Source organism: Botryllus schlosseri, chromosome 15, assembly GCF_051294905.1.
Source record: "Botryllus schlosseri isolate E-star chromosome 15, Bs_hap1, whole genome shotgun sequence".
Taxonomy (NCBI): Eukaryota; Metazoa; Chordata; class Ascidiacea; order Stolidobranchia; family Styelidae; genus Botryllus; species Botryllus schlosseri.
In genome coordinates this window covers 6769028-6786089 of record NC_137250.1, presented here as the reverse complement: position 1 = coordinate 6786089, position 17062 = coordinate 6769028, and the positions used below count along the sequence as shown (strand labels likewise).

Sequence of the window (17062 nt, the reverse complement as noted above, 5' to 3'; positions counted from 1 at the left end):
TGATGTAGTTGTCTCCTTTGATGTTGATATCTCACACAATGTAACAAAAAGTGCTCTACAGATTCTTCTGCATTACACTGCTGACATAGTGGAGTCTCAGAAGAACGGATCTTATGCAGATGTTGATTCAGTCTGCAATGACCCCTTCTTAATCTCAGTAGAATTACGTCTCTTCGCCGCGTTCCAATTTGAGCTATATCGTCGGTAATTGATGGTCGCAGATTCTTATACGCTCATCCGGTCTCAGTGCTTTGGTATATCTGATCCCATTCACATCTACAATGGTGTCTTAAGACGGACAGTGCATCACGCAGAGGTAATAAGTGATTGATCCCTTCATCCCTTCTTGACGCAGCGTCTCTGGCTAATTGATCGGCGATTTCGTTGCCACGAATACCAGCATGCCCAGTTATCCAGATGAACGTGATTTATTTATTGTTATTTTGAAATTCTGCAATATATTCTAATATATCGTTCACAACGTAGTCATTGACCGATGGAGGTTAGGGCACTCAAACTGTCACTTACTACAGCAATTTTACTCCGCGTGTTCCTTTCAACCCATGATAATGCATCTTTGATGGCATGCAACTCTACATAAAATATTGAAAAACATTTAGGAAGCGTCACAGACAATTTTACATTTAACCGAGGAATGTATACGGCATATCCACATCCTAACAATGTCTTCGAACCATCCGTATACGAGTGTATGATCAGTTGATCACTGTAGTTCGAGAAAATATGGTCACGGAATACCACCTTAACAATTTCTGCAGGGGAATTTCTGCCAAATGATTTTGTCAATGATGAGTCTACATCAGGTTCTTGAGCAATCCACGGAGGGCTGCATTTGAAACAAACGGTATTTTAAAACACCTTGATTACAAAATGTTTTAAACAGTGTTTTAAAGAAATGCCTTTAATTTTTTTCAAATGTTGTCTAATTATGCCGTATACTTCTGAAAAAACATGTATAGTATGAGCCTACGGACGATTTGCGCCCAATATATAGTCGACGTATAGGCCTACGAAATGGGGCGGCTGGAACCCTCGAAATCGTCGTCGTTTCAACAGTTGTAGCACGTAGATATAGATCAGAGGTGGGCAGACATGCTTCATGCGCGAGCTGCATTACAAAAATCCCAGCTTTAAAAGACCCAGAACAAAAATTCCGAAACACGAATTTGTTACGTAACAATGAAATGTAGGCTATCAAAGGAAGGTGTTTCGTTTCGTAATGGCGTTTCAAGTTACTGATCTATTTTCCTGTTCATACTTTCTTTTCTTGCTATTATCCCTTGACATTTTCTTGGCCAAACTTTGCACTTATGGTTAGCCTTTACGATACAAATCGAAGAGCCGCATTCACCATTGCTAGCCCGGACATGATGGTGACCTGCGCTGTCAAATTCATTGTTGAACACAATGATTGATCATTGATTGAACACCAGGAACCATAGTTGCGGGGTGAAACGTTTATGTGAACTCGATTCGACAGTTCAAGTGCCAAGTTCTGACTGTAGCACCACCGTCCCCTAAACTTTACAAGTCTTGTGTAAACCATAAGGAAAGAATCAACACGAAAACAACACGTATATTGTTAATTCGCGAAAGAATGCATCAATTTATAATCTGGTTAAACCTCTAGCAAAATGGCAAAACGCATGTGCATTATGCAATCATTAAAGAGCCGCAATCAAAGGCTGAATGAGCCGCATGCGGATCGCAAGCCGCAGTTTGCCCACCCACGATATAGATCATTGGTACGGAATGAATGTTCCGATGATGAAGACCGCCGACCGTAAAAATGCTGCATTACGATGTAGTCCTGGTTACAGATATTTTGGTCTGTTTATGACAGTGGTCGTAAGTAGGGATGATGTGAACGTGAGGTTGACGTTCGCGTTCCGTGTGTAAACCTTGGTAGGTTCTGCACTGTGAACCTTTTTGATATAATACATTTTCCACATCATTATATCATCTTTGGTTGAAATTCTTTGCGCTTTAACTTCGGAGCAGTCCATGCATGCCACTGATAGCATAGAAAAAAATGAACACTAAACGAGCATGCACCTTGACAATTTCAAAGATTTTACTTGCTTTGCTAAAAATATCCAGCTTTCCGTTTGTGATTATTTAGTGACTCTCTGGTAAATGTAGTCAGCGAATGATGCTTATTCAACCAATCATAGAGATTGATATCGTTGTCTGATATAAAATATCTTACAGGTATACGTGGTCAATCTTGACTTTATATGTATAATGTGTCATAAATAACAAATCCGTGCGGTTGGGGTGTTAGTTTTTGCTGTATAACTTGATAATGGGGTAATATCGGTAGCAAGTATAGAAACATACGAACTACACTCTGCTCAATATCAACGTAGCAATACTCAGACGCCGAATACATTGTCCGGTCTTGCCTAGACCGTTAAGGCGTAAGCTTATATTCCCTTGCAAGTCCTCGTAGAAATTGTCGGCGAAGCGAGGGAAGATATTGATTTTCTGGGATTATTGTATCATTTGATTGCACCAGTTAATACATTTCGCGACATTTAAAACGTCAATATGTACTTCATCATTGTGGCATTATGTGGCCGCGAGTCGTCGTTAGGTATCGTGTACAAAGTACATTAATATAGGTTATCACTTCATTGAAATATAGGGTTGGAATTAGCAATATAACGTCACGTGACGTCATGAGGTTCACGTTCGCGTTCGCACAGAACCTTTCAGAAAGGTTCGCGTTCACACGAACCTGAATCTTTCAGAGGTTCACACCATCCCTAGTCGTAAGCCCTTTTCGCCGAAAAAGCCACATTTACCCTATATTTTCAATTGTCAATGACATCAACTGTGACGTCACAATTAAATATTGATGAAGTCATGGCTTAAAACAAAACAAAAAAATAACCAATAAAAACATATTTTGGACAAGGGCGATGTTTCAAACACGTTTGTTTTAAATTGATTTTTGCGTTAAATGCAACCCTAGATTTATATAGGACTAAAAGACGCTGTGAGCATGATTTACCATGAAGTAGGCTATGCGAATATACTTTTATACAAAGCTCCCTCTCTATGCGGATGCACGTTCTAGTACAGACCTGGGCAAATTGCGGCCCGCGACAAGTTGTTTGGAATTCAGAACACAAGACACAGGCCTACTTTTCAATGCTAAAAGGTGAACCAAAACTATATGTACAGATCCTCTCTTACTGATAAATCATTTGTCAGCTCTGCTTCGCATCTTAACTTCAGGCTTTCAACCTAACTTTGCACTTGTTAAAGCCCAGCAGAGGTAGATTTCTCTCACTGAACAATGCTGAAGGACACCAACATAGGAGTTCGTATTACTTTTTGTCTGCACAACGTTGCCGTTTGACAATCATAATCTGACATATCTTGGTCTTTATATTTGAAATACATCCTGGTTTCCTAATAGAAAGCGGTGTCTGGGGTAGGTGTGATCAACAAAGAATTTAAAGCGGTTCATGCTTCAAAATTGGTGATTTTGTAACGACACTGTATAAATATTTTTTGTAAATTAACCCACACTTTCTCGTTACTTTAGCACATATAGTTAGCCGCCTGTCATAACACAGTCATTTACCACTTCCAATTTGAAAAAAATACACAGGAGAAAATAGCTTAACTTTCAGCTCGGCCCGCCAAAGTATTTGTTACTTTGCTTTTCAATCGGTCTGCCGGGAAAAATAATTGCCCACCCCTGTTCTAATAGGTACGGATTCCAGACTTCCTAGCAGGTTATACTTTCATGCTCATTACATTAATAGTCTCCCCGGTTATTTTCTGTCTCGGTTCTAAATGATGTCAGAACGACGACCGGCGAAGGATATTTGGACGTGGAAAGCTTACAGTCAACAATACATTGCTAATTTACAACACGCCACCCACATACCTATACTAACTACGGCAATCAGGAAACAACCTGACAGAACGGTGCGAAGCAACCTATCCGAGACGTGTTTGGTCTTTCCGCAGCGAGCAAATTGAAAAGAGATTTCAAAATATTTCTGCTGCTGAATACATGTATTTATTTTTCATGAGAAAATATGTGAAACGATTCAATCCAGGAAGTGAAATTTCAATCACAATTTAAATTGCCGGTGTCGATTCAGTTCATGTCAAATTCGGAGGCTTCGTCGGACATATGCTCGATAAGTTCTTGCTCGTGGTCATTGTCGCTGTGCTCTGTTTGGGAGCTTCGCACGACCGCTGCAATCTCATCTAGAAATAACTCGCAGTCAGAACCCGATTGGAACACATTATCGGAAAAGGTTGTTCACTAGTTATCGTCTCATGCAAAAACAGATGGGATGATATGTACAGCAATGCTGGTTATACCTGGCTGCATATCAGTCAATTCGTCCAAAGATGCGGTCATGTCACTGACATCCTGTTCGGAAAATCTCTCTTCCAAATCGTCCTGCAGGTTCTGCATGTAGTCATCGTAGGCTTCGCGATCCTACACACAAATCCAAATTTCCTTTTTTGGCTTCTACTCTTATTTACGCTGATTAGTTCAGCTCGCGGCAGTATATCTCACTTGAGCTTTCAGATTCGCTATTTCGTTGATGTGCGCTTCCGCGTCTTTCCAACGTGATAGGAGGCCAATTCCGATATGAATTGGTTTCCTGTGATAAGAAAAGCAAGTTATTGATCGACGTAAGGCTATCAATCGATGTTTGTGGTCATTTGGCGCTAGGCATATACGTTCGTTGCAGAATTCTTTCCCGTCGACTTATAACACGAAGCCCTTTCGCTCTCGACTTTCGCCCGAAGAAACCACCAGCTTTAGGTCCGAAAATTTTAGATTCTATACCCTGGTCGTACTCGAGCTCACAGCCAATGTGACTGACGGCACACCCTCTGGCGTTGAATGGCAAGTTGTATTTGAACGATTTTGGGTATAACTGCGTGTGGATATTGTAAGGATTGAAAATGGTTTGCTAACACACAGCAATTTTACTTGTATTTCTTGTAAAACTTGTACACTTTTTTCCCAACTTTTATGACTTTCTTCACGAATCTCCTCCTTTTTTTGCTGCTGCGCCTTCTTCTGCCCCACGCGTCTCCGTCCGGAATCAAGAGAAGCAGCATTACCAAAATCGTAAGCGAAACAACAAATCTCATCTGAAACAAAGCGGTTGAAGGTTATATTTCATTAAAGAATGCTAACTTGATAAATATATGGGATCTCAACTATTTTTGCCAGAAAGATACAAAGTTTATACTAAGTTTTGGAAAAGGATACGATATTCCACGGGCTACGTAAAGAGCGCTGCGCAATGTAATATTCAGGCATACCTTAATTTAAGCATAACTTAATATTCGAGAAGGTTACTACTGATGGCTATATACCACATTTAAACATCGATTGAATGCGGTTAGGTTCGCCCTATAAGAATGTGAATGGTTTAGCCCATATGACATTAAGTGGAAAAGCAGAAACTATGCATTGGGCCTGTGATTCAAGGAGTGTAGATACGCCTGTATGTTTTGTCAAAAGCTTGTGGAGTCCGGATGACTTTTCCTATAGCTCATGGAACTTCGGATAGGGCATGTCTGACGAGAAAGTGAGAGAGGAAATTATCCCTAGATCCTTAACCGAAAAATGAACAATAATGCATATTGTTTCAAATCCCCAATCCGAATCAAATAAATATCAACCTTCGACAACGGAACAGTACTCACCCTGAATAATCGTATGCCAAGCGCAGATCTAGCAACGGATCAACATGGAATGATGTAGTGAACGTTCCCGTTACATGACTTTTATACTCTCCAAGGCCGCATTTTCTGCATTGCCGAACCATGATTCATATCATGCTGATCCATCCAACGCAGAATATCGGTATCGCGGGTCGCATATCTGAGATGACAAAACGCAGTATGCCATCACGTTTTGCAAATGTGTTACGCAACTATATTCTATATATGTACGGTTATGGCAACGAAATTATAAGCAGATAGTAATAAAAGTTTCTGCATTTGCATATGATCTGCATGGCCGATGGTGCGAGAATTTTGATCTTGCAAATTGTCAAATTACATTTAAGCTGGCTGACTTTACCTGACTAATGGACAGAGGTGGTCAAAGTAGTCAAGAAAGCTACTCAAGTATAAGTAGAAGTAGCGACGAAAAAATCTACTCAAGTACGAGTAGAAGTACTTCTTGCATAAGCGACCTAAAACTACTTGAAGTAGAAGTAGAATTGACTGACTTTAAATCTACTCAAGTAAGTAAGTAGTTGTGAAAACGATCGTAATTCGTTCGGATGGATTGTCAAAAGCTGCAAATTGAGCTATGCGAAAGGTGCCGAGCTTGATTCATATTAATGCATACCAGGAGGTAATCAATTTTCGACAGCATAAGCATTCGTCCGCATCATGGGAGATGAAAATACTGGTATTGATATGGAAATGCGATGCTAATCCTCTGTTTACTCGAACAGCACGTTTTTGAAAATATCATGGTATGGCACACTCCCCCATATTATAGGGCCCGTAGTTTAGTCGAAGATACGGAGAAGTTGTATCGGATACGGTGCGCGAATAGTAAACGTTAATAAAAATATGGTGTATCGTAAAAATGCCATATTCTGTAGCTTTATTTCCGGAAATTAAAGGCATTAATACACGTGCTTTTATACTTCAACATGTATGTTATCCAGACAAAAGAATTGATCTTAATTAGAACTCAAAGTATATCATACTGCTAGTTGAAAGTGAAATATAAATACTATTTCTAAAAAGAGGATTAAACTACTCCTACTTGACAAACTGAAAATAGCGAAAAGTAAGTAAGTAGATCACTAAATATTACGAAGTAGAAGTAGCGAAAATCAGATCTACTTGAGTAAGTACCAGAAGTAGAGGAAAACTACTTGAGTACTTCGAAAAAGTAGAAGTACTTCGTTAATGACCACCTCTGCTAATGGAAGATGAAAATACCCGTTTGTAAAAGGATTCGGCGGTCTGATAAAATTAGTATTTATTTTACAAAATCCATAGCGTGAAAGTCTTTAGTACATTGAAAAAAGTAGTTTTCTCTCTACTTTACAAAATCCAGGGTAACGGTGTTCGCCGGTTTTATTAAAGTAGTATTTATTTTACAAAATCCATTGCGGAAAAGTCTTTAGTCCATTGAAAAAACTTTTAAGCAGAAGTAGTCTAAACCGTAGTCACTTGAGTAATTAAAGCGAGTTAAAGAAAATTGATGCTAGCGTTATAATTAATTCCATAATTCATATGACGTATCACAGAAAACGCACAATTCAAGTACAACTACAAAGCGTTCATCAAGTCAGTAAAAGTAAATATTCCAGAGCTGGTTTTGCCGAAATGATTTACTGTTTCAGACGGGTTATTTCGGCTGTTTTTTCATGAGAATGTCATGTTATCGCTGAAGGTGCTATATAGTTATCATCGGCAACGTTCACCATATCCGATTCTCTCACATTATCATATCACATTGTGAATAAAATGGGCATCAGATTTGTTACAATTTCGCGAAATCTATAACAACGCGACAAAAGTTATCACCAGATATTAAGCATCACTTGGAAAATATTTCTTTGTTGGTTTATGTCATATTCGTGGTAGCCGATATCAGTGCGCAACGTATTTCATGAACGAATTAATTCACTGTCATTTAACTGACCAACTGACCATAGACGCTCTAATAGGAATTAGGGCCGTGGGCGTTTTATAAAATTTGACTGCTCAAGTCCCATTTACGTCGAACGTGTGTGAAAATAACCATTCAATTAAAATTTTTGACATGATTTTATTAAATATTGAAAATATTATAATGATACCTCGCGAACATACATGATTACATATAGTCTTAAATACACAAAAAATCATGCATATTTGATTGACATAAATTTACGTGGAATTTGAAAGTGATAACTTGCGAAAAGACTGTCTTGAATATGCATTAAACCGCGCATAGTTGACTGAGCAGGGTATTGCTATAGTGTATATTAGGAGAATCGTTTAGTAGTACTGCAAGCTGAAAATACGTCGTAAAATGCGGAGACTGTGAAACGCTCTACCACAGCGACGAAGTCCTCGCTAACAAATATAGTCTTGAATAGTATATTCATATTGAAATGAACCCGAATATTTTCGGCTCACACTCGTCAGGGGTAATCGTCAGCAACTAGATGAGAATTGGAAAGAACATTGTATATCAACAATCGTATCACAAAATATGACGTCACCAGCATGAAATTTCGAATGAGAGAGCGTTCAATTTTTAGGTGGTACACGAACTCCTTTTGTTGACAGAGTTTTGGTGGGTGTATTTTGATAAAAGTCGACTCCAAGGCATAAATGGAATTGTGAACGGCCCCGGCCAACGATTCGTTCTGTACCTCCAAAACAAGCTCTTCAAATATAGTCATGAATACACAGTAAACCATAGTTTGTTATGTTCGTGCATTTTACGTTGGTATCGTTTGTCTCATTTGTCTAGGATTAGTAATTACTGCCAATCATTATTTCCTCGTGTGTCGTGCTTCGTATTTATACCTTGTGTTCTGTTGTATCGTGGTCTTTCATTTAACTGCACTCTGGATCGTGTCGCTGCCGTAAAGTTATACTGCTGATAATATACTGATTTCTTATTGCAACCTCGTCGCATTGAGTTATTGTTCAAACAAGATCAAGAACATAACAATTGGTGTCAGAAGTCGGATTCATAGTTATTTCTGCGACGAATATACAGCATGGATTCAGGTATACGGAAGCTTCTGGAGAAGCAGCAGGAAATGATGGAGGAACAACGCGCACAGCATGACGAAGCAATGGCGAAAGTGATGGCTGGGTTGGAACAACAAAAAACCCAACACAAAGAAGACATGAAGCAACAAAATGCTCAGCACAAAGAAGAAATGGCGCAATTAACGCAGAGATTGAATCCCGGTGCATCAACATCTGAAGCTACCGCTCCCAAGTTTGATTCGTTCGTAAAATCAAAGGAGAAATGGGACCAGTATCTGCAACGATTCAACCATCACCTAGCAATTTACGGCATTTCCAACATGGAGAAAAAGAGAGCGTGTCTACTGTCATGGGTCGGACCTGAAACGTACTCGCTCTTACGTAATTTGTTTGGTGCTGCTGATGTCAGTGCGCAAACCTTCGACGCGTTGACTGAGAAGTTGTCTACACACTTCAAGGACTCAATTCATGTGCAAGCTGCCAGGTACGAATTTTACAATTGCAAAATGCAGCCGGGACAATCGTACGCCAATTGGGTCGCAACTCTACGCGGAATCTCCAAGGATTGCAACTTCTCATGCTCAAGAGAAGGCTGTGATCAAAGCTACGTTGATGAGCTACTGCGCGATCTCATCATTAAAGAAACGCCGCACGCGGATGTGAGACGGCATTGTCTTGTCTAACACAAACCAATCCATCCCTTGACGACGTTCTCAAAGTAGCCGCAAAACACGTGAGAACGCTGGAAACTGATAGGGTTATCCAGGGCGAGAGTAGCGGTAAAGACACTTCCATCGTCAACAAAATGACGGGAAATTATCAGAAGGGGAGAAAACCTTCCAAATCCAACCCAAGGCAACTACCCGGAAAGACTGAAATCCTGCAGCCGCTGTTTCATCGATCACCAGAGAAAAGACTGTCAATATCGACATGCAGTATGTCAGAAATGTGGTCGTAAAGGTCATATCAAACCTGTGTGCATGTCTACCAAACCTAGTATCACGCAACAGGTCACATCCGTCAATTTCTGCTCAGTTCCACTCCTCTCCTTCGACGTCGATCAACTATATCGACGCGTAGGAAACCAGCTCTGGATCAACTCCAGCATCAACGGCATTCCGTTGCCGACACAGTGGGACACTGGTGCACCCTCCGCCATGGTGGGATTGACTGGGTACAAATACCATTGCTCTTTCGTAGCGTACGGCGACAAGCCATTGGAAGTGAAAGGTATTTGCGCTGTAACCGTGCAGGTGGGTTCTGAAGTTCGAGTTGGCTTAAAATTGGTGGTTCTCGACGAACACCGTGGGCAAAACATTTTTGGTCTCGATTGGAGCGATGCTTTCTCCATGACCGCTAAGGGAACGTCTGCTTTCGATGCAATTTCCTCGCAGATGGTCAAATCGCAATCATGTAATTCTATTAAGATTTGTGATTCGAACGACAAATTGGCATCTTTTCAGTCCAAATTTCCCTCCGTTTTCTCTAATGTATTAGGACGTTGCACCAAGACAAAGGTGACAATTCACTTGAAACCTAATGCCAAGCCCGTATTTAACAAGCCACGTCCTTTGCCTTTCGCAAGCCAAATCGCTGTTCAAACCGAATTGGATGGATTAGTCAATCAAGGTATTCTCGAACCAATCAATTACAGTGACTGGGCAGCACCAATCGTTGCCGTCACTAAATCCAATGGATCAGTACGCATTTGTGGTGACTTCAAAGCATTGAATCAACAAATTCAGATGGATCAACATCCCCTGCCCTCTTTAGATGAAATTCTTCACAAGTGACAGGGTGGTTGTATTTTCACGAAAATTGATCTTGCCGATGCTTATTTTCAGCTAGAATTAGATGATGATGCGAAGAATTTGTGTGTCATCAACACACAATTCGGTCTATTCCGTTATCGACGCATGTGTTTCGGAGTCACATCTAGTCCCGCAAATTTTCAACGTATTGATGCCATGATCGCCGGCTTACCCGGTGTTGCTAGTTTTATCGATGACATAATCGTTACTGGCACTGATGAACGCGATCATTTTCGCAACCTATCGCTACTCTTTGAGCGCCTCACCGAATACGGTTTCACCGTCAACTTCGCTAAATGTGAATTTTTCAAAGGTAGTGTCGAGTATCTTGGTCACATAATCGACAAGGACGGCAAACGCCCGTCTAAACAATCTGTTGAAGCAATCAAACAGTTGCCTAAACCTCAGGATGTTCGCCAGCTACAGGCATTCCTGGGCAAAGTCAATTATTATCGCGCGTTTATTCCTAATTTCACGAATAAAGCCGCTGCCTTGTACCGTCTTCTTCAAAAAGACTCGGAATTCATTTGGAATACGGACTGTGACGCAGCTTTTCGCATTATCAAAAACGACATAATCGACGCTGCGCAGTTAGCTCATTATGATGTAAACATTAAACAAGCATCTCATTTTGTCAACGGATGCTTCTTAATTCGGAATCGGCACTGTCCTCTCAATCGAGCACAATGGCGAAGAGAGACCGATCGCGCACGCATCGAAAACGCTTTCAGATTCGCAAAAAATCCTACTCTCGAATAGAGAAGGAAGCTCTGTCAATCATTTACAGAGTCACTAAATTTCGTCAATTCTTGTATGGTAGAAAATTTACGCTCATAACGGACCACAAACCGCTTTTAGCTATTTTCTCGCCAGACAAGAAAATTCCCGTGATTACAGCGCAACGCTTACAGCGATGGGCACTAACGCTTATGGCTTACCAATACGATATTCGCTATAAACCGACTAATCAGCACGGAAACGCCGACGGTTTATCTCGCCTACCAAAGGGTCCAGACCCCGAGTTTGACGAACTGGAAATTCGTGAAAACGTGGAGATCGTTCACGCTATTAATATGGCATTCGATGGCTTACCGTTAACTCGCAATGAAATTCGCGACGCGACGCTGAAGGACAAAACCATGAAACTAGTAAAATTATCTGTCACTCATGGTAATTGGAATCCAAAGACGCACATTGATGATTTTTCTTGGTTTACGACTCGCAAACGTTCGCGTTCTCTGCACGAAGACATAGTCATGCTCAATATTGATGGTTTTCAGCGCGTAGTAATTCCGCAGTCACTTCGCTCACGAGCCTTATCATTGTTGCACGAAGGACATTGGGGTATCGCGAAAATGAAGCAGATGGCTCGACGTTACATCGCATGGCCTTCCATTAATCGCGACATTGAAAATCTCGTGAAGGGTTGCGACGCTTGCCGCAAAGTAATGAAAGCGCCTGATCGTCAGTATCGCGAATGGCATAAAACGTCTGAAAGTTTTAAACGAATTCACTTGGATTTCGCAGGTCCAATAAACAATAAAATGTTTCTTGTCATCGTCGATGCGCATTCGAAATATCCTTTCGTTAAAGTAATGAATGTCGGTTCTACCACAACCTTGTGTGTGGTCAACGCTTTGAGGGAAGTCTTCTCTATCGAAGGCTTGCCCATAACAATTGTCACGGATGGCGGGCCGCAATTCACATCGAATGAATTCGATACGTTTTGTTCTAACTTGGCAATCATCCATATCGTATCACCGTCTTTTCACCCTGCCTCGAACGGGGAAGCAGAGCGTTTCGTCCAGACTCTAAAAGCTGGATTGATAAAAAATTGCGACGGGGAAAAGATCTCAACTTCGCGCTCCAAACACTTCTCGCTACGTACCGCACCCGGGCATAGACTGGAAAACGCCTGCCGAGATTTTACATGGTCGGCAGCCGTGAAATCTGTTAAGTTTGTGCTCTCCCTTCGATAAATCGAAACCCGTTACGCCTAGACAATCAGTCACTCATTTCGAGATTGGTTCCTCGGTTTACGCTCGTAGTTACCGATGGGGACCAAAGTGGGTTGCTGGAGTGGTAACGGAAATACTGGGACGTGTTGTGTACATATTAAAAACAGATCATGGGTATTGGAGAAGGCACAAAAACCAACTCCAACCACGCTTGATTTCAGCTGGCAATAATACAGCCACACAGGAAGTTGCTCAGCCTCAGCAACCACAAGTTGAGCAACCATTGGTCAGGAATAGGGCACAACGTCCTGTAGCTAGTCCTGCTCGAACGTCGGGCAGACGTTATCCGGTTAGAATAAGGAAGCAAACTGATTTCTATCGGCCAACGTAAAGTATCTTGTACCCTTCAACTTACAGGGGAGGATGTTATGTTCGTGCATTTTACGTTGGTATCGTTTGTCTCATTTGTCTAGGATTAGTAATTACTGCCAATCATTATTTCCTCGTATGTCGTGCTTCGTATTTATACCTTGTGTTCTGTTGTATCGTGGTCTTTCATTTAACTGCACTCTGGATCGTGTCGCTGCCGTAAAGTTATACTGCTGATAATATACTTACTGATTTCTTATTGCAACCTCGTCGCACTGAGTTATTGTTCAAACAAGATCAAGAACATAGCATAGTTGATGACCGCGCATAGTTCAACGCTTATGAGTGTATGTACGTAAGTTTTAATGGGCACAACACAGTGAAGCTGCTTATCACCTTTTCAGGCCTTGTGCCCCACGACACGAATTTTATAATGTCCATAGGTCTTTTCTTTTTGTATTCTTGAGAACGTATTTTTCAATCTCTCTCGCAGTCATTCTTGCAGTTACATTACTTGCAGTCTCTGAGACCAGACTTCAGAGTGACCCAATTAGTAACATAAATATTGATGGCTATTCTTTTATTCATAGCCCAACCAAATCCAAGGCTGGTGGAGTGGGTTTGTATATACATGATGACATAACTTACCAAGAGAATCATGAATTTGAAATAAAAGGCTGTCAATGTGAACAGCTATGGATTGAAATTTCTGGTATACCATCCTTCCCAGACTCCATTATTGTTGGATCAATCTATAGACACCCAAGGGATAATGTTTCCAATTTCATGGAACAATTTTCCTCGACCTTAGAGTTATTGAACAGTAAAGATAAAAAATTCATTATCACCGGTGACTTCAACATCAACCTATTAGATGCATCACCCATGGTCCGAGAATATCTAGACATGATATCAAGTCACGGCACTGCTCAAATTATAACCCATCCGACAAGAGTCACAAGAACATCTAAAACACTCTTGGATCATACCTATACAAATATTGCTGATCAATCAATATCCCCTTTTGTTGTGGAATGTAACTTGAGTGATCACTATCCAATATTATGTCAATTTGGATCTCGTCTTAAACGCGTGAGACCAAAGTACATGCGCAGAAATCTGCACAAAATTGACCTGACCTCCTTCTACTATGACCTTGACTGCCTGGCAGATAAAACCGATGCTGTGATCCTCCATGATAACAACTTTAATGAAACATTTGATTACTTCATGAAAGAAATCTCTTGTATTGTAAACAAACATGCACCTTTAAAAACTGTATCAAAGCGTCAACAAAGATTATCAAATAAACTTTGGTTATCTCTTGGCATACTGGTATCTATTAAGCACAGAAACAGACTCTACAGATCACTGAAAAATAAATGGTCAGAATCTAGACAATTGCAATTCAAAAAATATGCCAACTTACTCTCTCAAATCAAAACGAAAGCAAAGGAACTATATTTTAAGAAACACTTTTCTAAACATCAAAATAATCCACGTGAAACATGGAGATCCGTAAATCGTATTATCAACAGAAAATCCAACTCTCAGGCACCTAACAAAATAAAAGATTTTGTTTCTGATCAAATGGTCTCTGATCAGTCCCGGATGACTGAGATCTTTAATAGTTTCTTTTCTACCATCGGCACAAAACTCTCGGAATGTTGCTCGAATGAAGATGTCGATCACCATCATATTTTTGGAAAACGCCCAAGTTCATCATTCTATCTTCAACCAACGTCACCAAATGAAGTCATAAGTGTTCTATCTACACTGAAAAACAATAAAGCTCAAGGTCACGATCAACTACCTGTCATTATTGTCAAACACATAGGCATTCACCTAGCAGATACCATCGCTAAATTATTCAATTTCTCATTTTCTTCAGGGATATTTCCTGATTACTTGAAGATTGCACGTGTGATACCTGTATTTAAATGTGGGGACAAAACCAACGCAAGCAACTATCGACCCATTTCGATATTGTCACCGTTTGCCACTCTGCTTGAGAAAATATTATTTGAGAGACTTAACAGTTATCTCAATAAAATGAATCTCTTAAACTCAAATCAATATGGTTTTAGAAATAACCACACAACCTCTCAAGCTATATTACAGGTTACCTCAAGGATATATGAGCTCATTGACTCTAAAAATGTTGCCACTGGTGTGTTTTTAGATCTGAAAAAGGCATTCGACTGTGTCAATCATTCCAAACTAGTTGATAAACTTGAATTCTATGGTATACGTGGACTTGCAAAAATGTATTTCGAATCTTACTTAAATAATAGGAAACAATTTGTTCATATTGGAACAACGCGTTCACAATTACTACCCATACAGACTGGTGTACCTCAGGGATCAGTTTTCGGGCCCCTGCTGTTCATAATTTACATCAATGATATTGGTCATTTATTTGACAATGACATCACACTGTTTGCTGATGACACCAGCCTAGTTATACCCGGTAAAAATTTATCTGATGCATTTGACAACATTAACACTAAGCTATCGACAGTGTCAAAATGGATGGCATCTAACCAACTTCAGCTCAATGCCTCCAAAACCAAAACCCTCATGTTTCATACACAAGTCCAGCGCAGTGGAATTATAGTAAATAACGCACATCTTGATACACATAAAACTGTTAGATATCTTGGCATTATCATTGATGATAAACTTGGATGGTCTGATCATATCAACAATATAAAAACTAAAATCTCGCGTGGTGTCGGGGCTCTCTATCGCCTTAAAAATTTAATTCCTCATCAAACTCTCAGATCAGTCTACTATGCCTTAATTCACTGCTATCTTATTTATGGGATCCTAGTTTGGGGACCTGCTGCGAAAAAACATCTGCAGAAATTGCAAGTCTTGCAAAACCGAGCCATACGAATTCTCTGTCGGAAATCTAGATATGAGAATTGTAATAGCATGTATCGTAGCGTTGGAATATTGAAAGTGGAAGACGTTTTCAAATTTGAGGTAATGAAATTCATGCATAGTTATCATCAGGATGAACTGCCACTATATTTTGATAATCTGTTCAAAATACCTTCAGATACCGACCAACATCATACCAGATTTTCTTCTAACTTGTCTCTGTCTGTGCAACACCACTCTACCAGTCTAGTACAAAATTCAATCAGTTTTATTGGTGTCAATGTTTGGAATAAGCTGCCACCTAATCTCCGCAATTTAGGCTCTTGTGCTTTTAAAAAACAATGTTTTCATTCTCCTATCTCTAACTACCGCTAAATTGTATTTGTGTTGTATTACAAATTGGTCCGTGATACTGTGTCTTATTTTTCCTATCGTTCGTTGGATTATTTTAATTTAATTTTATTTTATTTTATATTTTTTCATTAGTTATCGACTGTGAAAATTGCTCCTGTCCCGGGTGGCTCGGCTCTGAAGACTATGTCATATCGAGCCTCCCGTCTACCTTGCATGTCGCATTTCACTGTTACATTTTTTGTAGTGTTATGTTGATATGTAATGTATACGAATAAAGATTCTCTCTCTCTCTCTCTCTCTCTCGCATAGGCATTTCGGCGTCGGCCATTACCACGCCACGATGCACGAAGAGTAGACATATGAAGTTCCGGTGAATATGGGACTCCGAGAAGTTCGTCAAAAAGATCGTCAGCGAGAAATCCTTAGCCTAAGAGGATTGCCCTTATGTTGAGCGTAAACTTCGATGTATATAAGTCTAATTGTGATTAATATGTCCCAACAGGACAAATAACATCCATCACAAAAAAATATTTGCCAGTGACGAAAAACCAATTTTGAATCGTATGCTAACTTTGATTTAATAGGTTTATGCGTTTCAATATCTTTTGACTATATAGCTCACTCAGCGCTACTGGTAAATCGGATTACGTGTGCTGAGAGGATAAAAAGTTTTTAGTGACATATATATGCATTATGCAATTATAACGTATTTAATTCATGCATTATAGAAAAATTTGGCTCCTAGGGCGACCAGGCCACATAAACTTTGCTGACCATCGAAATCACGCGACGGGGTTATTGGGGGCGAAGCCCACACGAGTTTAGTTTATCACGCTATGGGAGACCAAGATAATCATTTGTTTAGAGGGGCTGACGAAGTGCTGTTACGGCCCTCCCTCTGATCCATTGTTTTTATTACAGTCCTTA

At 40.1% G+C, this 17062-nt stretch overlaps 1 protein-coding gene across 1 annotated transcript; it reads right to left on the bottom strand.

The window, feature by feature from the left end:
• Positions 1 to 4037: 4037 nt before the first annotated feature.
• On the bottom strand, positions 4038 to 5825 carry LOC145456856 (uncharacterized). Its single transcript, XM_080334984.1, has 5 exons — positions 5722 to 5825; positions 4997 to 5160; positions 4574 to 4661; positions 4372 to 4492; positions 4038 to 4254 (listed from the first exon to the last, which is right to left on the bottom strand). Exons 2-5 carry the CDS (start codon positions 5158 to 5160, stop codon positions 4142 to 4144), a joined length of 486 nt encoding a protein of 161 aa, XP_080191110.1. The 5' UTR covers positions 5722 to 5825; the 3' UTR covers positions 4038 to 4141.
• Between the last annotated feature and the right edge of the window lie 11237 nt (positions 5826 to 17062).

What these genes read in the sequence shown, in the direction of transcription:
- LOC145456856 (XM_080334984.1), bottom strand. Translation starts at nt 5,160, where the DNA reads ATGAGATTTGTTGTTTCGCTTACGATTTTGGTAATGCTGCTTCTCTTG. An exon ending in AAGTTTTACAAGAAATACAA is followed by an intron (nt 4,662 to 4,996) that starts GTAAAATTGCTG and finishes TTCTTATCACAG; the next exon opens with GAAACCAATTCATATCGGAA. An exon ending in ATTGACTGATATGCAGCCAG is followed by an intron (nt 4,255 to 4,371) that starts GTATAACCAGCA and finishes AGTTATTTCTAG; the next exon opens with ATGAGATTGCAGCGGTCGTG.